Source organism: Panthera pardus, unplaced genomic scaffold (genome assembly GCF_024362965.1).
Source record: "Panthera pardus isolate Hobbes unplaced genomic scaffold, ASM2436296v1 HiC_scaffold_20, whole genome shotgun sequence".
Lineage (NCBI taxonomy): Eukaryota > Metazoa > Chordata > Mammalia > Carnivora > Felidae > Panthera > Panthera pardus.
Genome location: NW_026526766.1, coordinates 87846495 through 87868353, shown reverse-complemented (window position 1 = coordinate 87868353; position 21859 = coordinate 87846495). Strand labels below are relative to the sequence as shown.

The following is a 21859-nucleotide window of genomic DNA, read 5'->3' as shown; positions in this document are numbered from 1 at the left end:
CCTGTGCCGACCCCGGGGCGCTTGGCTGAGTTTCCAATCCCGTGCCCTGCCTTCTGTGGCAAATCTGTGACCCCCTGTGATCCCCAGCACTGGACCTGCTGCTTCAAACCGCAAACACGATGGAACCCATCAAATGCGTTTAAATCCGTAAATCCGTGATTGGTCCCCTCTGAACGATGTTGGAAACCCACCTCTTTTTGAAAAGCTGGAAGCCAGGAAGAATCGAGTCTCTATCCGGCCTTTCCTTTAGAAATGAGGCTGCAGTAACCACACGGTCGATGAGGGGGAAGTTTCCCAGTAGAGTAAACAACCGAGCTAACCACAAAGAAGGACGGACAGCTCTGGGACACCACCTACTGAATGAATGAATGAATGCATGCATGCGTGAATGAACGAACGAATGAAGGGCTCGTCACCAGTGGCTGCTGACGTCACCAGACCTCACGTGATGCCTGGCGGACACACAAAGCCCCCCTCGGGAGGTGCTCTCGTCAAAAGTGGGTCAAAGTGAGTGCCGGGCAAGCCTGCCCATCTAAGTGCCCATTTCCAGGAAGAACAGGAAACTGAAGAACGTGTTAAAACGACCCCCGGGGGCACAATCAGCAAACCGCGAGGTAGGAGACTCCACGGAATGTATTTCTCGATAAATAGCAAAGCAAAAGAAAGGGGAGCGGGAGACATTAAAATGAACGTGAGAGACCTATCAGCCAATTACAATAGGTGGAATTCATTCTGATTCTGTTTCCAAGAAACAAAACATTGCGAGGCCACAGGAAATGGGAAGACTAGCTTAGCTGCAGACTGGGGGGTATCAGGGAATTAGTACTGGGGTTTTTTTTTTCGCTATTATGGACTCTCTATAAAGAAATGTTATCTTGGGGCGCCTGGGGGGCTCAGTCGGTTGAGCATCCGGCTTCGGCTCAGGTCATGATCTCGCGGTTCGTGGGTTCGAGCCCCGCGTCGGGCTCTGTGCTGATGTCTCGGAGCCTGGAGCCTGCTTTGGATTCTGTGTCTCCCTCTCTCTCTGTCCCTTCCCTGCTTGCACTCTGTCTCTCTCACTCTCATAAATAAAAAAAAAAAACAACAACAGAAGTTTTTAAAAAATCCACCTCATGGGGCACCTGGGTGGCTCAGTCAGTTAAGTGTCTGACTCTTGATTTCAGCTCTACTCATGATCTCATAGGTTCACGGGTTCGAGTCCCGCATTGGGATCTGTGCTGACAACGCGGAGCCTGCTTGGGATTCTCTCTCTCCGCCCCTCCCCTGCTCACAAGCGCACGCTCTCTCTCAAAATAAATAAATAAACAACAACAACAACAAAATCCACCTTGAGATTTCCAACAACCTACGTGTCCTAAGCACAGGCCTAGGTCAAGTATGGCCCAGCCACACAACAGAATACTACGCAGCTATTAGAAATGATGGCCTCGAACATTTTTACCGATGCAGGAAATATACAGGATCTCAGTTCCTCAGTGGTTCAGCGAATTATGTAACAGGAGCTTATCTAACAATTATGATACATCAGGAATCTGTGAATAAATATGAAATGATGGAACACAAGTTGGATATAATTACCATCCAGTAGGTTTGAGGACAAGCCTAAGAAAAGGAGGAAGGCAATTTTCAGGGCGAGCTTACAGGAAGGTTGTGTGAAAAGTCTGTCATGAAAATAAAGGAGCATGTTTTCGGCCGCCATGTTGCCGGTGAGGGTAAGATGGGTGTCTCCATAAATGGTGTGAAGGAAAGCCAGTGTAGACACAGCACGAAGTGGACTTTGTGCCAAGTTGGGTAAAATATGTTAAAAATCTCTTTTCTTTGGGGGCGCCTGGGTGGCTCAGTCGGCTGAGCGTCTGACTTTGGCTCAGGTCATGATCTTACGGTTCATGACTTCAAGCCTCGCGTCGGGCTCTGTGCTGACCGCTCAGAGCCTGGAGCCTGCTTCATATTCTGGGTCTCCCTCTCTCCCTCTCTCTCTGCCCCTCCCCTAGTCATGCTCTGTTTCTCTCTCTCTCTCTCTCTCTCCGACTCTCAAGAATAAATAAACATTAAAAAAAATTCTTTTTTTAATTTCTTTTCTTGGGGCACCTGGGTGGCTCAGTCAGTTAAGCGTCTGACTTCGGGCTCAGGTCGTGATCTCATGAGTTCGCGTCCCGTGTCGGGCTCTCTGCTGTTAGCACAGAACCCACTTCAGGTCCCCTCTCCCTGTCTCTCTGCCCCTCCCTTGCTCTCACGCTCTCTCTCTCTCTCTCTCAAAAATAAACATAAAAAAAAAACTATTAAGAAAATCTCTTTTCCTACTGTTAAGTTGCCAAAAGAAAACAGAAATATTCCCTATAAGTTGTTCATTAAAAACAAAAAACAAAAAAACCAACCGCCAACATATGGTTACGAGCTCATTGCTGCTGGGGAAATACAGACCCATATGTGTTCACAGAAAACCGTGAGACGGAAACAATTAGGGTGATTCCAAAATAATCACCTGCTGTAAAGAGACTAATGACGCCATGTGACTTTTTCTGGGGGACAGAAACATCAAGAACCTCTGTGCATACTGCTTCTTCCACGGCCTGCAGGAGACCAAGCAACACTGTCACGTGACAGCTGCCACGGAGGCCACTGGTGACAGATACCACACAAAAGGAGCCTCTGGGAGGGGCACCTGGGTGGCTCAGTCGGTTAAGTGGCCAACTTCGGCTCAGGTCACGATCTCGCGGTCCGTGAGTTCGAGCCCCGCGTCGGGCTCTGTGCAGACCGCTCGGAGCCCGGAGCCTGTTTCAGATTCTGTGTCTCCCTCTCTCTCTGACCCTCCCCCGTTCACATTGTCTCTCCCTGTCTCAAAAATAAATAAACGTTAAAAAAAATTTAAAAAAGAAAAAAAAAGGAGCCTCTGGGAGATGTGACAGAGGATCATACGCACCGTGGGATCCAGAGACACACACTGGGCTCTTCTGAGATTAGAGAAGGGACTGTGATGATTCCTTTAGAAACCGGTTTGATTACCTATCCCCATGCTGACCCAGTTACCGAGGATTCAGTTTTTGTGAGCGTTCAATTCTTTTTGAATCGCCCCGGACACAAAAACGCGCCCAGCGGTTCAGCGGTTCTATCTGGGGAATACATGAAGGCTTGTAAAAATAAACTTTTTGTAGGCAGGCGTTCTTCTTCAACACTTTTTTTTTTTTTTTTAAGATCTTATTTTTAGGTATACCCAGTGCGAGGCTCAGACTCACGACCCTGAGATCAAGAGTCACGTGTTCCACCGGACTGAGCCAGCCAGGAGCCCCTCAACCTGTTCTGTGACGTCTCTTCAGTGGAAAAGGATTTCTTGTGTAAAACAGTCACCACCCTCATCATCAGAAAAGCTTCGGAACGGCACAAGCCTCCGGAAGAAAGTATCAGCAAACCAAATCTGACGATACATCAAAAGGATTAGCACACCTCCGGAAGTGGAGTTTTATTCTGAGAATACAAGGGTGACCTAGCATTCAAAAACCACGGGGCGCCCGGGTGGCTCAGTCGGTTGAGCGGCCGACTTCGGCTCAGGTCACGGTCTCGAGGTCCGTGAGTTTGAGCCCCACGTCGGGCTCTGTGCTGACCGCTCAGACAGAGCCCGGAGCCTGCTTTGGATTCTGTCTCATGGACCCCTCCCCTGCTCACGCTCTGTTCTCTCTGTCTGTTAGAAATGAATAAACGTTTAAAAAAAGAGTAAAAAATAATAAAATAAAATAAAAAATAACTCCTGGTGAGCTAGAAAGGGAAACTTTCTAAATCTGATAAAACCTTCCAGCAGAAGACCTATACCAGACATCCTAATAATAATTACCGGATTAATTCTAAATCAACTAATCTAATAGTCAATTCTTGAAACTTTTCCCCCAAGACCAAGAGTGAGACAGGAATGCTCATCTTGTCTACTCCTAGGGGGCACTGTGCTGCAGGCCCAGCCAGTGCAAGGAAGCAGGGCAAAGAAACAGATGACGGAAAGAAAGCAGGGAAAGAAAGAAAGCATAGAAAAATCCCAAAGAATCAAAGGCAGACTCTTAGATTTGATAAATGACGTTAGCAGGATCATAGATATATGGTTAATCTACAAAACCCCTGTGAATTTCAGGGCGCCTGGGTGGCTCAGTCGGTTGAGCGTTTGACTCTTGATTTGGGCTCAGGTCATGGGATCGAGCCCCGCGTCGGGCTCTGCACTCAGCATGGAGCCTGCCTGGGATTCTCTCTACGACGCATAACAGAGGAGAGGCAGAGAGAAGAGGAAGGAGAAAATGAGGAAGAAAAAGGGAGACAGTTCTCTTCCAGAACGGAGGTGTCCTGCCCCACCCCCCACCCCAGGCCCCAGGTGCCCCTCCACTCACCCCGGCTCTGGGCCGTGGACTATACCAGCCCGTCATAGAGGGACAGCGCCTGCACAATGGAGGGGTCTGCCTTGGATCCCTCCTGGAACTCCTGTAGGGTCAGCTTCCCGTCGGCGTTCTGCAAGCAGAGAGAGAAAGACAGACAGCTAAAGGTGGAGGGACGACCAGCCTCTTAGGAGAGGGGCCTCTGGGCCGGACCCCGAACATCCCCTCCCCAAGCCCGGCCCGGGACTGGCTGAGAGACAGCTTCGAAACAAAGTCAGGTCAGGAGGGAGGCGGTGTCTGTCGCTCACTAGGTAAGAGGGCTCGGGCATCAGACAGACCTGGGCGCTTGCCGGCAGGGTGACCTTGGGCACGTGTCCCACCTCCCCGGGCCCCGGTTTCCTCACCTGGGCACGAGAGATAACTACATGGCTTCCTCAGGGCACCGGGGGGTGACGGCTCTGGGAGCCTAAGATGTGCAAAGTGCTCAGCAGCCTGCGAGCGCCCCTAACTCCACACCTGCTATCACGGCCATTAAATCCCATAAATGGCAGTTAATTCCAAAGGGCTGAGAGCCGAATGCATTTCTCTGGAGTCACTCTCGGAAGGGCATTTAAACGACTCCCAGAGGGGCGCCTGGGCGGCTGTCATTTGAGCATCTGAACTCAGCTCAGGTCACGGTCTCGGAGATCTGTGAGTCTGAGACCCACACGGGGGTCTGTGTTGACAATGCAGAGCCCGCTTTGGATCCTCTGTCTCCCTCTCTCTCTGCCCCTCCCCCTCGCTCACACTCTCTCTCTCTCTCTGCCCCTCCCCCCCGCTCACGCTCTCTCTCTCTCTCTCTGCCCCTCCCCCACGCTCACGCTCTCTCTCTCTCTCTCTCTCTCTTTCTCTCTCTCTCTCTCCCTTTCTCTCTCTAAAATAAACATTAAAAAAATAAAGGGGCACCTGAGTGGCTCAGTCGGTTGAGCGACCGACTTCAGCTCAGGTCATGATCTCACGGCCCATGAGTTCAAGCCCCGCGTCGGGCTCTGTGCTGACAGCTCGGAGCCTGAGGCTGCTTTGGATTCTGGGTCTCCCTCTCTCTTTGCCCCTCCCCCACTCACACTCTCTCTCTGTCTCCAAGGTAAATAAAAAAAATAATAAGTAAAATAAAATAAAATAATATTTTGATGGCTATATTCCAAAATCATCCCCTTCCTTTTCAACCCCATGGATTTGATTGGATACACTGAAAATCATTATTCTCAGACGCCCACAGACATCTCCAATATGTCAGAGGGGCCCATGGCAAGAAGTAAAAAAGGTTAAGAATCTTGGTTGAGGCTGGGGCGCCTGGGCGACTCAAGTCCGTTAAGCGCCCGACTTTGGCTCAGGCCACGATCGCACAGTCTGAGTTCAAGCCCCAAATTGGGCTCTCTGCACTCAGAGCAGAGCCCATTTCGGATCCTGTGTCTCCCTTTCTCTCTGCCCCTCTCCTGTTTGTGCTCTCTCTCTCTCTTTCTTTCTCTGCCAAAAATAAATAAACTTAAAAAACAAACAAAAAAAAGCTGCCCCTCTCTTAATTGAGAGAGGAAAAGGTGTCAGGCAAACTTATTTAACACTCTGGGCATTTGATGGGGACAGCAGGCGACCAGTGGATATCTCGGCAGGCCAAGCCACTGCCCTGAACATCCGTGCATTTATAAGGGTCTCCACTGCCGGCCCACGCCTTACCTGGCCGAGGACCGGTCTCCCCCCGCCCCGGGCTCACCTTGTCCATCATGGCGAAGATCCGGTCCACCCTCTTCTCGGGGGTGTTCTCCTCCTCGGGGAGTTCCACCGTGTTCCCCTGCCCGGGAGAGACAAGGTGGGCGGTGGGTTCCCGGCCAGAAATCTGCCTCCCAGATCTGGGCTGCTTCTGGACGCCGACTGCTCCCCCTCCCCACACCTCCACCCTCTCTGCAGTCTGGCTCTAGAACACTCGCCCCCCCCTCCGGCCCCACCGCGGTGGCGGTGGCCCCTGCCCGCCGCCCCTCCCCCGGCCAACTCTCACCCCGGGCAGGAGCGCAGCTGTGCGGCCAGGCCCTGTCCCTACATGTGACGCCCCTCCTGCCGCTCCCACCCCGTCGGGCCCAGGCCTCACCACCATCTGGTAAATGGCGTCCACAATGTCTAGCATCTCGTTCCTGGTGATGTAGCCGTCGTTATCCAGATCATAGAGCTTGAAGGCCCCTGGGAGCAAGCGGCCGGGGCGGGGTCACCCGGGAGCAGGGCAGGCTGGGCCACGCCCCTTCCTCCCGCCCCTCAGCCCACAGGGGAGACCAAGGGCCCCGACACTCATCGGCCACGAGGATTCACATCAGGACAAACGGATGGACAGACAGGCACACGCGCATTGACATACACACCATTTCGACTAGGGTTTAAAACCAAAAAAGAAACCAGGGGCGCCTGGGTGGCTCAGCCGGTCGAGCGTCTGACTTCCGCTCAGGCCGCAATCAAATGGTTCCGTGGGTGAGTTCGAGCCCCACATCAGGCTCTCTGCTGTCAGCGCTGAGCCCTCTTTGGCTCCTCTGTCTCCCGTTCTCTGCCCCTCCCCTGCTTGTTCTCTATCTTTCTCTCTCAAATAAATAAATAAACTAAAAAAAAAAGAAAAAAGAAGGAAAGAAAGAGACCAAAAGTAGAAAGGAAGGGGGCTCTGGGTCTGCCAGAGTGGAGGCTGAGGCCGGGGCTGAGTGGGGTAGGGACCAGGAGGACCCCCTAATGACGCACCCTCCTCTCCACCCACAGCCCATCCATCCACAATCATGCTGCTTCCTGCTATGGTTGACTCAGAAAATCAAAGAATACCCCCAGGATGGGGGCGGGGTGTAGCTTTTACATGAATAAAATCCTCCTTTATTCCAAAAAAAAAAAAAAAAAAAGAGAGAAACTGCAGGCATTTCTTGTTACCAACGCAACGCAGTGTCAAGGTCCAGGAGAGCAGGGAGTTCTGGCTCAGCTGTTCCCATCCTCTCTCCAGACTCCCTTTTGCACCCCGTGTTCCAGCTTGGAACTCTCTCCCCCCTGGGGCCTCGGACATGCTCTTCCCCTGCCTGCAACCCTCTCCCCTCCTCCCACCCCGGCCAGCTCTCCCCTGGCCCCAGCTCAGCCCCTGATCTTTTTAAAAAAAAAAAAAAATTTAATGTTTATTTATTTTTGAGAGAGAGAGAGAGACAGAGCATGAGCGGGGGAGGGGCAGAGAGAGAGGGAGACACAGAATCCCAAGCGGCCTCCAGGCTCCGAGCTGTCAGCACAGAGCCCCACGTGGGGCTCGAACTCACAGACCACGAGATCGTGACCCGAGCCGAAGTTGGATGCTTAACCGACTGAGCCACCCAGGCGTCCCTCAGCCCCTGACTCTTAACAGTTCCTCTCCTGTCGGCTCACCTACTCCTTCCTGCCTTGGCTGCAGTTTTATGGGATTTTTAAAAAAAAAGTCCCCATGCCAGACTGACACTCATGAGAGCAGGTGCCTGCCTATCAGATTCCCCCGTGGAGTCCTCGCCTCCTGGCCAGCACATGTGGCTGTGTTGGCCTGGTATCTCTTGGGTGAATGAATGAATGAAGTGAATGAGTGAGACCAGTCGTCAAAACAGTGAATTCCCAAGTGGTGCGGCCAGCGCTGGAATCGGGCCTTTTAACTCGATGCTAAGCTGCCCGTGGCCCGTGTCTGCACCTGTTGCCTGCCCCGTCTGTCCACCGTGCCTCGCTATGCCACGTTTCTCCTACACGGCCACCTCCAGGAAAGTTCCTTTGACCTGGAAAGGCAGGACATCTGTGCCGCTCCCTCAGCCCTGGACAGACGGCCTGGCCCGCTTCTTTGGCTTCCCTCCAGCCTGGGACCAGCCAGTGTGCGCCTGACGGAACCCGGGGACAGGACTTACATCGCAGCTTCTCGTCCAGGGTGCCCCTCGAGGTCACCGACAGTGCCTGGATGAACTCGGAGAATTCAATCCGCCCGTCCTGACAGGAGAGAGGGGTGGGGCGGCCGCAGTCAGCACCGGGTCACCCGTCAGGCTTGACCTCGGGCGCCTGATGGGCAGTGGCAGGTACCAAATACCCCACGGCTAAGGGACACCCAAGCGGGGAGGGTGGGGGAGAAGGGACAAGCGATGCGGGGAGGGGGGGGGACGATTACAGATGGGTCAGGCCAGGTAGGAAGGACAGAAGAAGGACTGAGGCTCAAGGCAGAGCCCAACTCCACATGTGATGGGAGAAAGAGCCAGAAGTCATCACTAACACACACACACACACCACACACACCCTCTCTGGGCAAGAGTCTGGAAACCCCTTCTCCTCGCTTCAAACTACAGGCTCAGAGGCTTCTGAGGAGCGCAGGGCCCTCAACTGTTTAATCCTGTTTGTTTGGCCAATAGGGAAACTGAGGCCCGGAGAGGGCAGAGCTCTTCCCGGGGCCAAGCAGTGTGACTGTCAGCCTGAGGGCACCTGGAGGAGAAAGCCAGGGCACGACAGAACGGAAACCATCCGAGGGCCCGAAGTCCAGAGTGTGAAATCGAGCTCCGGTAAGTGCCCCGTGAACAGGAGGGAGCCTGGAAAAAATGCAGGCGTGGGCCAGGGTGCTGAGGACGGCGGGCGCCCCACAGCGGATACGCCACAGGTCAGCACGGCCATCGCCGGGAGGGGACACACGCTCCCGACACAGAGAAGCCTTGGAAACATGACGCTCCGCGAAAGGAGCCAGGCACAAAAGATCCCACGCTGTATGATGCTCAGAGCCTCAGTTTCCCCATCTGCAAAACGGGGGGTATTCAAAGGACGTGCCCCAGAGGTGCTTGGTTGTAAAACCTCACTCAAAACGATCCACGGGAAAAGCTGAGCCCGTGGTAAATATTCAGTAAGTGTCAGTTGCGGCTCCAAATCCTGCTACGGTCCCTGCAGGGATCTGCATTTTGTGCTCGCGTGAGCAAGGGCAAGGCATGCGTGCGTGTGCGTGTGCATCTGTGTGTACGCGCGCGTGCTGTGCGCGGTACGGGCGTGCGTACCCGTCTCCGCGCGGTGCAGGAGGAAGTGCGTGCGCCCGGGACACGCGCGCGCATTGGTGTGCATGTGCGTGCGTCAGTTCGTTTGTGTGTGTGTGTGCGCGCGGCGTGTGCACACGTATGTGTGTTCCTCCTCCAGAAGGGAACATCGGCAGCGGAGTGTGGGTGTGGAGACGCTGCGGGGGGCCTGCTGGAGCCGAGCGGGGGGGGGGGGGGGGGGGGGGGGGGGGGGGGGAGGGGGAAGGGGGAAGAGGGGGAGGGGAAGCTGAGCCCTTCCCCCCGCGCAGGCCCCGTCAATCCCCGGCTCACCTTGTTTTCGTCAAAGACGTTGAAAACAAACGTAGCAAACTTGGTGGGATCTCCGAATGGGAAGAATTGCTTGTAGATCTTCTGGAAGCCTGCGGCATCCAGCTGCCCGCTGGGGCAGTCCTTGATGAAGCCTTTGTACCTGGAGGCGGCAGACCGGGCGAGGAGAGGGGTCAAAGAGGCGACAGCATCACCCACCCACCTGCCAGCGTCCCCGGAAGGCTGTGAATCCTGTTCAGAGGAGACAGTGCCGGGTGGGGGGGGGGGCACAGGCCTGGACACTGTGCAGCACCGGCTCATCCCCCCTCTGCCTCTGGCTAGCTGTGTGACCTGGGACGGGTGACGGCACCTCTCTGAGCCTCGTCCGTACAGGGGGATAAGAGTCGCCGTGAGAATTAACCTGCACACCGTGCACCTGCCACCCCCCTACCCCCCGCAGCCCTGCACTCCACACAACGGGGCTGAAACAAAACTCACCCGAACGAGCTCCCCTAAAGTCACGCTCTTACACCGGGGCACCCCTGCCTCCCCCACCGTCTCCGCTGAGCCCCTGCTGGCACCACAGAGCGGGGGCAGGCTGGCGGTGCCGGTGGTGGGCAGAGCCACCATATGGGGCCAGCAGCCGGCTCCTCCCACATGCTTGCACCCCGCCCCCCACTACGCACACCCCCTCTCCCCCACGTCTGTTCGCGGGGGTATCGGTGCTAAGAGACACAGGAGCGGGGCAGCAAGCTCAGAGGGCACCCTGGTTTGTCCCCCCCACCCCCCGTATTCCCAGCGCCCCGTCCAGGATTCTGCAGCTAAGCAGCCAGCTGACCGCCGCCACGGCTCTGGAGCCCAAACCCCGGCTTTGCCATTTGCTGGCTGTGCAACCTCTGCCAAGTGTCTTTACCCCCCTGAGCCTGTCTCCTCGTCCCTAAAAAGGGACGGCTGCCACGTCTGTCTTGTTGGCCTCAGATGAGAGGATGATGTAGCATCCTTAACATAGGGCTGGGCACAAAAAAAGCCATCAGTAGCATGATCTTTTGCATTATGAACTCAGACGGGCTGTCGGAAACCAGTTGGCGAGTCGGCGCCTGGGCGTAGCTTAGCAACCCAGCTGGAGGAGGATTCCTTGGAGGAGGAAGATTCCTAGCAGGAAGGGAAGCCAGCAGGGCATCAGCTATTCTCTGTTCCCAGCCCTTACCTCGCTGGGCCACTCTCTGCAAACCCACTCTCCCGGAACGCCCACGGCGGCCAGCGAGCGAGCCTGCGAGGAAGCCCATTTGGGGGATGAGGAAGCTGAGGCCCGGGAGGAGCCGACTTGCACGTCCTCGCAACCCAGACCGGGGCTGAGGCCATTTGCTCCGAGCCACGGGGTCGCCGAGACTACCACCTGCCCCACTGCTGCTGTCCTGAGACCTTGTGAAGGCTCCCTTCTCCCCTCACGTCGAGGGAGAGGACCTCCAGGCACCCTGTGCCCGGCCCTGGGAGAGTGGCACCCGTGGCGGGGGCCCATTCATAGAGGTCGCACGTGGAGAGGCCGCTGCCCTCCCACCCACAGGCACAATCTGAGGGGCCTGGGTGGGTGCTGCACATACAAGGACCTAAAGGGACCCACAGGACACTCGGGGATCGTCAGCCTGCACGACGGACGCCAGATGTTAACAGGATGGGGGTTGCTGGGTGAGGGGGAGGCGGGAAGATGGAACGGGGGAGGGGGGTCGGGCCGGGGTGGACGCCCACAGCCAGCAGGAGGCCGTGAAGGAGGCCCGGGCCTCCGCGCCCCTCCCCCATCTCCCACCGGACACCTGCAGGGAGCAGAGGCCCAGGGAGGCCAGGTCCCTGCTCAGGAACGGGATGGCTGCCCCATCTCGCCCTCTGCCCCATGCTGGGCGCTGAGCTCAGCGATGCGGGGTTCACAGATGAAGGCTGCGGAGGCAAGAGGTCGGGTGCCCCTCCCACCGCAGGTACCAGGAAGGGACCCGGCCTCCCGCAGGACCCTCCCCTAAAGCCTCCTTCCCAGCTGGGTGCTCTGGGCCCCAACTTCATACCCGGGCAGGACGCACGGCCAGGGAGCAGGGGCGTTTTAGGGACAAGACCTGATCCGTGACTCCAGGACTCCTGGCCAAGACAGGGTCCCTGGGCAGGAGGAGGGGGACGGGCCTGGTGCCCGTGTGGGGGCCTTGCGGGGGCGCGCTCCAGCCACCAGATCACTCGGGGGGCGGGATGGGGGCCCCCCGCAGGCTTCTCACTGCCCCACGATGGATGTGTGGTATTTAAGTGATCCTGAAAGCCTGTTAAAAACAATGGAGAGAAGACAAAAAGCCGCTCCTAGAGGGTCCCTGCGGGTGGCTCCTGAGTGGGGGGGCGTTTGCTTGGCTGCAGGAACCCCCAGCGCTGAGAGCAGCTGCAGAGAGCCAGCAGTGGGGGGTCCTGCAGTGATAGCTGGGGGTAGGCGGGGACGCGGAGAGGCCAGCCTCCATGGGGAGCCTTTCTGGGGTAGGGGGACCGTCTAGGTACCCCTGCAGAGAGGCCCCAGGAAGCCCATCCCCAGGAAGCAACCCCGGGCCCAGCCTCCTCTTGCCAACCACCTCCATATTCCACACCCAGCCACACTTTCTAGAACGTGCCATACTATCTCCGGCCTCCAGGCCTTGGTACCCGTAGGCCCCTCTGGCCGCAAAACACATCTTTTTCTCTTCACTGGGCTCAGCCACTCACCTACCTAGTCCAGCTCTGACGTCGCTTCCGGAATGCTGGCCAGGGCCCCCCCACCCCTGCCTGCCCCAGAGCCTGACAGGTTCCTCTGCTCCCTCACCCCTTGGGAGATCCCCAGCACGTCGCTATATTCCCGTTTGCTTCCAGGTCGTATCCCTGGAGGGACATCCCACTGTAACCTCTCTGGCACTGCAGAGCCCCTTGCGGGGGGTGGGCGCTGGTGTATGATGGGGGCTCAGTAAATGTTTGTCCGAGGAGATGGATGGACGGACGGATGGACGGACGGACAGACGAATGCATGAACACACAAACTGCCAGACAAGGACGGAGTGAGACCCAGGTATCCAGTGCCTTCTTCCTAAGCCCCGAGGACCCTGGCCAGCACTTGAGAGCTTCCTGCAGATGGCAAGAGAACCACTGATGGACTCCCAGCCCTCGGTGGATTGGCAGGGGGCCCAGAGAGGGAGACAGACCGGCTCAGGGTCACACAGCAGCAGGATCAGAGCTCTGGCCAGGCAGAAACCGCCCCGTGCAAACGCGTGCTGGAGCCCTGCTTCCCCAAACGCCGCGCAGCGCCGTTCATCGTGGGAAGGTTGGGGGCACCCTGCCTCGCCAGAGCAGAGATGGGGGGATCTGCTGTCCCAGACACCCCGGTCACCCCACCCTGTGAGCCGTCACGGCTCCAAGGTCACTGAGAGACGTGACTCCAGCCCCCACCCAGGGCCCCCGGCCTCAGGTTCCGACAGGCCCGGGCCCCCCACCCCCCCCGCCTCCCCTTGAGACATGCTGCCACCAGAAAACCTGTTCCAGGAGGCCAGGGCCTTGTATGCCAGTCCCGTGTACCCCTCCCCTGCAGTGCCCCTCAGGTCCCCTGCTGGTATAAGTGGCTTAGACCAGCTCTGGGTTTCTCCACCCCAGCACCACCGACATTTGGGGTTGGGTGATTCTTGCGGGGGGTTGGGTGATTCTGCGCACCGTATGACGTAGGCCTCCGTCTGCTAGGTGTCCGTAGCACCTGCTCCCAAGTGAGGACGACCAAAAGTGTCCCCAGACAAGGCCACGTATCCCCCCGGGAGCAGAACCACTCCAGTGGAGAAATACCGAACTAGATGGCCCGTGGGAAGCCCATGAACTTGAGGGGGTCTACGCAAGCGTCTGCCCTTCCGGTGTCTGTGATTCTGCAAAACGACTACCACTGGGGACCTACTGAGAGCCAGGCATACGGCTATGCACTTTCCAGGCACAATTTCACGCAATGGTCCCACTGAGCCCAGGAGGCAAGGACTATTATGCCCACTTTACGGATGGGGAAATGGAGGCTGGGGAAGGTTCCGTCTGGCCCAGGCACAGGGCCTTCACTCAGGACACTTTCTGCTCAGCCCACTCTTCCCCTCCCTCCCCTGCTGACTCCCACTTACCCTTTCATTCTTGGTTTCGGTGTGTGCCTTAGAGAAGCCCTCTCTGGCCACCGCGGACGGAGCCATACTCCCAGCCCCCTGCCCCTGGCCCGGGCCTCGGTGGCGCCTCGTACAGCTGTGCCCGGTGACTGGCTCGTGTAACCCGTGTGGCGGTTACACGGGCATCGAGACAGGGACCACGTCTTCTCACCCGGCCCTGAGTCTGCGGAGCCCAGCACCGTGCCTGGCACACAGTAGGTGCTCAGTACATGCTGCACGGAGTCGCACAGCCAGCAAATGAGGCAGCCGGCGCTAGAGCCCTCTGCCACACGTCCGGGCTTGCGTCGGATGGGGGGAGGGGGCCGGGATGGGGCATCCTGCCCTTCGAGGCCCGACGCGCTCAGTCGGCCTGCTTTCCTTGGTGCCTTCTGTTTGCTTCCAGGCCCGGGGTGGAAGCCACAGCGGGTCCCGGCGTTGCCGCCGGCACACGTCAGACACAAAACCTGTGCTGCTGTCAGTTACCTCCACCAACTGGCAACTGGGGGTGCCCAGCCCAGGCTGGACCTCAGGGCAGGATCTTGGGGCCCAGCCCCAGAATCCCCAGGCACCACCGAGGACGGACGGCCCTGGGGGCCTACCGCGCAAAAACCCACTGTGACGGGCCACCCGCCTCAGACAAGGGCCCCACGCGTGGGGCAGAAAGGAGTTGGGGACGCATCTTTGGCTTGTACTTATCATGACTAAGCTCTGTGCTTATGGTTCCCTTTGGTCGCACAGAGCACGCGGGGATTCTGTAATATAAAGAAGTTAAATTTTTGTGTTGGAGTATAAACACGACACAAGGTAGGGCTCAGGCTTCCCCACCGGGCCTGGCTGGATCCCACCACCATCCCTGCCCCGGCTGCCCGGAGCGGCCAGCCGTCCCAAGGGGGAGTTTCCAGCAGACCAAAGACCCCTGATGCGCCTGCCGCATCCAGCCACTTAGCCCGGGGCACATACAGGGAGGCCCTTAACGGTTAGGCCAGTAAATTTCACATTGTGTGTATCTCACCGCGTGAAAAAACTGTAATTAAAAGCATTTGTTCTAGATCAGGCATAAAAATATCAAACACAGGTACGGTCGGCTGAAACACAACATGTGTTGTAGCAACATGTGTCGGCTGTAACACGACACTAACACGACACTAACACGATACTAAGAGTTGTTTCTATCCAGATACATCAGTGAAGCATGAAATCGATCGGCCGTTATCCACCAAAAAATGAGCGACTTTTTACAAGCTATTGCGGAGGGGGCGCCTGGGTGGCTCTGACGGTTAAGCATCTGACTTCGGCTCAGGTCACGATCTCACAGTTCGTGGGTTCGAGCCCCAGTTCGGGCTCCACGCTGACAGTGTGGAGCCTGCTTGGGATTCTCTGTCTCCCTCTCTCCCTGCCCCTCCCTCCCTCTCTCTCTCTCTCTCTCAAAAGGAAATAAACGTTAAACAAATAATAAAAAAAATAAAAACCGAACCAAACTACCATCACATCTCCACCGAGGTTTGCCTTTGTCTTTTAAAAACCATCGTTAGTTACCAGGACCTGGTGGATGCTATTTTGTTTCTTTTTACTGACGCACGAAGAAGACATTTCATTAAATCAATTCTCTCTATACCTGTCACTAGTCTTGAAATCGTGTTCGAGAACAGGGCTCTTAACTCTCTGGGGGCCAGGGACCCCTCTGGGAATCAGACAGAGAGCTATGGGACTGAGCCTGGGAGACAGGCACCGTCCCCGAACGCCGTGCGGGCAGCTTCCGGCCACACGGGCGTCTGACAGGGTTGGCTGTGTTTGGGGGCCAGCTCTTCGACACAGGGCGGGGCCGAAAAGAGAGAGTCGCAGATGCGACAACTGCATTCTTACGCTTCTTTGAAAGGGAAAGGGAAAAAAAGAAACGTGTCATTCCATAGAGCGAGGGAGGCTGCGTGTCACTTAACAAAAACACTTCCCCAGCGCCACCAGCCTGGGCCAACGCCTGTGTCCCCTTGGGGACTCTCCTTCAGTCCCAGCTGCCTCCAGCCCCCCCAGCACTGGCCTGGCACCTAGTAGGTGCTAAACGAACGACTGAGTGAGTGAGTGAACAAATGAATGAATGAATGACTGCTCGCCCTGACACGGGGATCCCTTTCCCATTCAGCTTCTTGTTCTCTGAGACCCCCGAGGGACACCCGGAGGCCCCAGGCTGCTGGGACTTTCCGAACTCACTGCTCTCCGTTGCCATGAACTTGGCCCTGTGGGAGGCTGGCCGCAACTCCCTGCATGCCCGTCCCTCCCTGTCCAGGGTACAGCGCTGCCTGCTGTCGTGGGAAAGGCAGGGGAACAGGTGGGTTAACGACGAAGCGTCACCCCCAGCGGCAATCAGCCCCGGGCCCCAGCTGTCTCCGCGGCGCCCGTGATCTTTGCAAACAACCCCTCCCGTTGGCACCCCCGTCCCAGCGCCCCCTGAGGATGACGTCTCTCCTCCTTGCTCTCCTCCCCCACCAGCCCCCGCTGTCTTCGGCTTTGGGGGGGCTGCCCAGGCAAGAGCCGGCAGGATTGAGCCCCCACGGCCTGAGCCACGGAGGTGGAAAGGGCTGGACCCAGACTCCACATACATACACCCAGCCCTGGGCCACCTGGGCCCAGCGTCTCTGCCCTTCGGAGCTTTAGTTTCTTGGGGAAATTTGGAAAATAGAAAATGCGAGAGAAAAAGCTACCGCAACCCACGATGCTGGCACCCAAGGTACCCACGCACCTACCGCCAGCTTCCAGCCGGCTGCCCTCCCGTCTTGTGCTGTCGGTCAGGGCCTGGGGCCGGGCTGGGGGGAGGGGAGGGTGATGTGTGCCCTGCTGCCTCTCTGCTCTCCGAGGGGCTGCAATTTCACAATCATCTGGAAGGGCCTGGGACCCGCTGCGGTTTCTTAGCCCCCAGTGCGGTTCCTGATCGTCCACGGGGACAAATCATGCTCAGCATGGGAACGGAGACGGTCAAGAGCAAGGGGCAGGGACCCAGGCTGGCCGTGGACCCTGACGCTGGCCTCACCGCTCAGCCTCCAACCCCCTCCCTCCAGGTACAGATCGCGGCACAGCAGCGCAGGGCTGTGCAGAGTTGACCCCGAGGGCAGCGGGAGCCTGGTGCCGGCTGAGAGCCCAGAGGACGCTGGTCCGGGCACCCATTGCTGTGGCCTGGCCCGCGCTCCTGACAACCTGGGCCCGACCGGCGCCGAGGTCGAGTGCTACTCTCGGCTCTGTTTCCTCTCCTTGGCCGGCCCAGGGCCCATCACACAATCACTTTCGAGCCCTGGGCCTTGGGGCACCCGGCTGGCTCCGCGGGTGAAGCGTGCGATTCTAGACCTCGGGGTTGTGAGTTCAAGTCCCATACTGGGCGTAGAGATTACTTAAAGAATAAAATCTTGGGGCGCCTGGGTGGCTCGGTCGGTTAAGCCTCTGATTCTTGGTTTCGGCTCAGGTCGTGATCTCACAGTTGTGAGATCGAGCCTTACATCAGGCTCTGTGCTGGGCAGAGCCTCTCTGCCCTTCCCCTGCTCATGTTCTCTTTCTCTCTCTGAAAATGAAGAAATAAACTTAAAAAAAAAAGCCTGGCCCTGGGTTCTCTCGCTGCCTAGCGGCTGCTGAAAGTCAGCACAAAACAAGGTGATCCTGTACAATGCTGGAGAAACAGGGACTCGGTGGTCAGTGCGGGCCTCTCCGAAGAGACGCCAAGATCTGGGGGCAGAGGGAACAGCAAGGACGGCGGCTCTGAGGTAGGAATGAGTTTGGTGTGGCTGACGGACAGCAAGTGCAGGAGGTGCCCGGTGAGGCCGGGGGAGAAGGTGGGGTGAGAGACCCTGGGGAGCCCCAGGGGCCAGGGAAGGGGCTGGGGCTTTATTTCGAGGGCGGTGGGAGGCCCTAAGGGGCTTTAAGTGAGAGGGTGGGGTGTAGAGAGACAGACAGACAGATTGGAGGAAGCCGGAGCCGCTGTCCTGGCTGGATCCGTGCAGGCACTTTGCAGGTGGGACAGGAAGTGTCTGTGGTGGCCCTGCGGGTCTCTGCATGCCCCTCCCCCTGCTTCCCCACCCCCACCCAGACGGTCCAGCCCTAAACTGTTTGCTGCCGCGGGTGGACTAGGCCTGGGAACCCCCTGTTTTCCCAGGGAGGGCAGGGCATCGGCACATTCCCCAGATGTTGGGGGCCCTGAGAGCTGTTTGGAACAGGAAGGTGCTGGCTGGGGGCTTGGTGACAAAGGTCCTCTGAAGATGGGCCAGGGCGCTTGGGATCCTACCTGTTTCCTGAGCAAAAGACAGAGGGAACAGTGGGCCACCCACGGCCCCAGCGAACCAGTGACGTTCAGGGCAATCGAGGGATAATAACATGAGTTCGTTTTGTGTGCCCGCAACAAGGACGCTGATGGCCCTGGGCACTGCAGGAGACGACCCAGAGCGCCGGGATCTGTGATCCATTACCAATGTCTGCTGTGGGCACGGGTGGAGAGAGTGGTGGCAGGAGTGTCCCTGTTTAACCATCCCTGGTGTAGCTTCGCCCCAAGGGATAGAGCCATTCTAGAACACAACAGTGGGGTGGGTAGTGGGCTGGCCCAGGAGGGCCAGAGAAAGGCACCGTTTCACCTACCTCCTAACCTCGAAGGCGCCACCAAAATGAACCAAAGGACATGTGTTCGAGGCCCACAGAACTTTCCGGCAAAGCAAGATCCGTTCCGGTCTTTGTAAACTCTTTAGAGAGAACCCCCTTCTCACAAGGACTGGGTGTCACCAGGCCTCGGGCCCCAGTTCTGTCACGGGAGTCCCAAGAACTGCTCTCCACGGGCCAGCCTCCAGGGCTCTCTGTGCTTCCTCAGGGGCCTAAGCCCCCTGAGCCTCTGTGCTTGCTAAGCCCTGTGCCTGGAACTCTCTCCCGTGGCCGAGCCCTTGTGCAGGGGGCAGCTGACACACCAGCTTGGCGAGTGAGCGAAAGTCATTCCGCCTGCCTGGGCCTCAGTTTCCCCGTCTTCATAACGAGCAGGGGGCCTTGAGTCTCCGGATTGCTCTGTGGGTTATACTTGGTGACGACGTCAGCATTATCACCAACGCCGCTAACGGAGAGGAGGTTACGAGGCTCTGTTCCGGACGTCTCACGTGAATCAGATCACCTCCTCTCTGCGGTATTCCTATAAAGCGTGACTATCATTACCCTCATTTTCCAGGCGGGGAAACTGAGGCACCGAGAAGCCCAGGAAGTTGTTCAAGGTTGCTCAAACAGAATGCGGGGCACGGGCGCTCAAGCCCAGCGCCCTGGTTCTGGAGCCCACCTGGCCCTGCGTTCCCGGGGGGGAAACACAGGTGTGAGCAGGGCAGGACCCGGGGGGCTCAGGGCCTTGTCTAGGAAATGCCACGATGGCACACTCCTCTGGGTGACGGTGAGGAGGAAAATGAGGCCGCGTCTGAGAGCTTGCAGGGCACACGGTGGCGCCAGGGGACAGACCCCACCCTCCTCCCTGCCCGGCCCTTCTCTGCACCTCTGTTTCGTTTCCTCAGCTGCCATAAAGACGATAAACCGTGTCGGCCCCCAGGGCAGCTCCCGGGGGTCAAGAGCCATGTTTGGGAAGCACATGGGGTGTGCTTCTTGGGGCCTGAGCACCCACTATGGCCAGGCTCTGCGGACACAGGCGTGAAGAGGGCAGGGCCAGCCTTCAGGGCCAGGAAAAGAGGCAGTGACTGCTACCTGCTGTGTCCCCGGCTGTGGTGGGGGCCCCGAAGCTAACCGGAGGGCCCAGGGGTTTCAGGGAGGAAGCCTTGAGGGTGGGGAGATAGGAGCCAAGCAAAGAGGGGGAGGGGTGTCCCCCAACAGGGGGACAACCCGAGCAAAGGGTCAGGAAGCCCCAGAGGGCGAGGTGGGTTCGGGAACAGACAGCAATTCAGGCAGGCCAGAGGGCGAAAGGAGTTTGCAGTGAGACTGGAAGGGTCAACAGGGGCCAGCCCAAACCAGTTCTCATACCCACATAGCCATGCCGGAGGCATGGACTTCACCTGAGCTCCAGGGAGGGTTTAGGCAAAAGCCCCTCTGGCTGCCAGGTGGGAAGGAGGGGATTATGTACAGATGGGGGACCCCAGAAGGCTTCTGGAGGAGGTGACTTAGGTGAGCTTTGGGAGAAGAGAGCTCAGAGAGCCCAGGAAGGTAGGCAAGAAGGGGCGGGGAGTTCTAGAAGGGAGATAGGGGTAGACAAAGGCCCAGGAAGGAAGGGCAGGCGAGTTCTGAAGGGGAAAGCCTTGGAGATAAAGACCGAGAAGTAGGATCCTTTCTGGAACGCTCACCTGGGGAAGCAGGAAAGTGAAAATGAGGTCGGAGGCAGATCGGATCCACGCATTGGTCCTCGGATGTGGGGGGGGGGGGGGGGGGGGAGGGAGGTGGCGGCGGCTGTTCCCCCCACATCCGCTCCCCCTGTGGGAGCAACGGCCAGGCGTCCAGCGCAGGGCCGGCATGGGTTGGGCAGGTCAACCACAGCTCCCACCCTCTGCAGCCTGTGCTCACGGAGTGGCCCCTGGGGGAGGCTGGCCCTGCACCGCACAGCTGCCCGGGAGCCTCACGGCCTGGCTGTCAATGGGGGGTGGGGGGGGGCGCATCTCTAGGCTCCCCCTGAACGGTGCACAGAAGGCCACTGGCAGTGGCCATCGTCCCCTGGGGCCCCGTGCTACGACCTTTGCAGGGAATGTCTTCCGAGTGCTTTATCGTTCCCGCCATACACATGGGGAAACTGAGGCTCAGAGAGTCACCCTCGGTCACTCGGATAGGAAAGGCCACGTCAGGATTCTCCAGTCCGTTTCTAAACCGCCAGACTTTTCTGGAAGTTGTCCAAGCTTGCCTCGTCCCCTCCCTCACCGCCCCCCACCCCCTGCCCCGACCTCAGGTCTGCCTTAGTGTGTGACCTCCACTGTCAGCTCCACGTTCCACAGGTGATAAGACAACATGCCACTCCCCTCTCGCCAGCCCCAGGCGGGCATCAGTAAGCTGGCACCGCCCCCCGTTAACCCCCCACTGGCATACTTTCCATTTGCTCCACTGCACGCAGCCTCAGAATCCTTCTTAACCTGGCACTCTGGGCAGCCGCTACGGGTTGATTAGAGCTGGCATCCCAGAGGACACCTATCGGCCATCCCTGGTCCAGTCTCACCCATCACTTAATAGAAGGGGTGACTGAACCCCGGAAATGGGAAGAGACTCGTCACGGCCACCAGCGATTTAGTGACAAAGCCAGGCCCTGGGACCCAGCCTCCTGACTCGTTTCTGGTGAGCGGGGCCCCGTGGTCCTTAGAGAGGCCGCAGAAAGCAAGGGACTCACCAACGACCCCTCCCCGCCCCGGATCAAGTGGCTTTCCGTCAGTCCCTTGGGAACAGAGGAATCCAACCCCTTGGATGGTGGCTGAGCCACTCTCAGAAAGCCCCTCCGCGGGCCCCCGTCCTGGGCAGCTAGACTGCCGTCCCAGCAGGCCAACGCCAACGCCCCCAGGCCTCCCCGCCGACAGTTTGGGGAAAAGTAGTCACTCACCACTGCTGGACTTCCTTCTCGGTAACTGCAAGAGAAAAGAGAAGCAGCCTTTTAGCTCTGGGAGGTGTCTCAGGGGGACGGGCTGCCCCGGGGGAGCCCCCTTCCCGCCCTCCCCAGCCCGCCCCGCGGCGCCCCTGCCACCCCCATGTTGGGGCACCTGCCGGCTCTGAGTAAGAGCTTGCCCCAGGGGTGACCAGTCCCCAGTCAGGAGCTCCGTGTCCAGCCACCCCCGCGGGGGCCACCCTGGCCTATCCCTCCTGACGCCCACTGGGCGTCACGAGGACTGGCAAGAGCAGCCTCCCACATGCAGGGGTGCAGGAAGGAGCGTCACCCCCAGGCCAACATTTAAGATACGCTGTTCCCCGCCTCGCAGTCCTGGCACAGCGCAGCGGAGTCAGAGAGGGCACCCGGCTGCCCTGTCTGTGTACGGGAGGCGGGGGGATCCCAGGACCTGAAAGGTCTGCGCACCCCCTCCCCGCCCTCCCTCCTCGGCCTGCCCCCTCAGCTCCTTACAGCGGTCGGTCCCAG

At 58.2% G+C, this 21859-nt stretch overlaps 1 protein-coding gene across 1 annotated transcript in view; it reads right to left on the bottom strand.

Annotated features, from left to right (window-relative positions):
- NCS1 (neuronal calcium sensor 1) overlaps positions 1–21859 on the bottom strand; it is a 46459-nt gene that overhangs the window by 5889 nt on the left and 18711 nt on the right. The window contains exons 2-7 of the mRNA XM_053908428.1: positions 21332–21356; positions 9680–9818; positions 8255–8333; positions 6472–6560; positions 6100–6177; positions 4365–4482 (exon numbers count right to left, since the gene is read on the bottom strand). Of these exons, the coding sequence (XP_053764403.1) occupies positions 4384–4482; positions 6100–6177; positions 6472–6560; positions 8255–8333; positions 9680–9818; positions 21332–21356 (509 nt within the window). The 3' untranslated portion in view covers positions 4365–4383. The remainder of the gene's footprint in view (positions 1–4364; positions 4483–6099; positions 6178–6471; positions 6561–8254; positions 8334–9679; positions 9819–21331; positions 21357–21859) is intronic.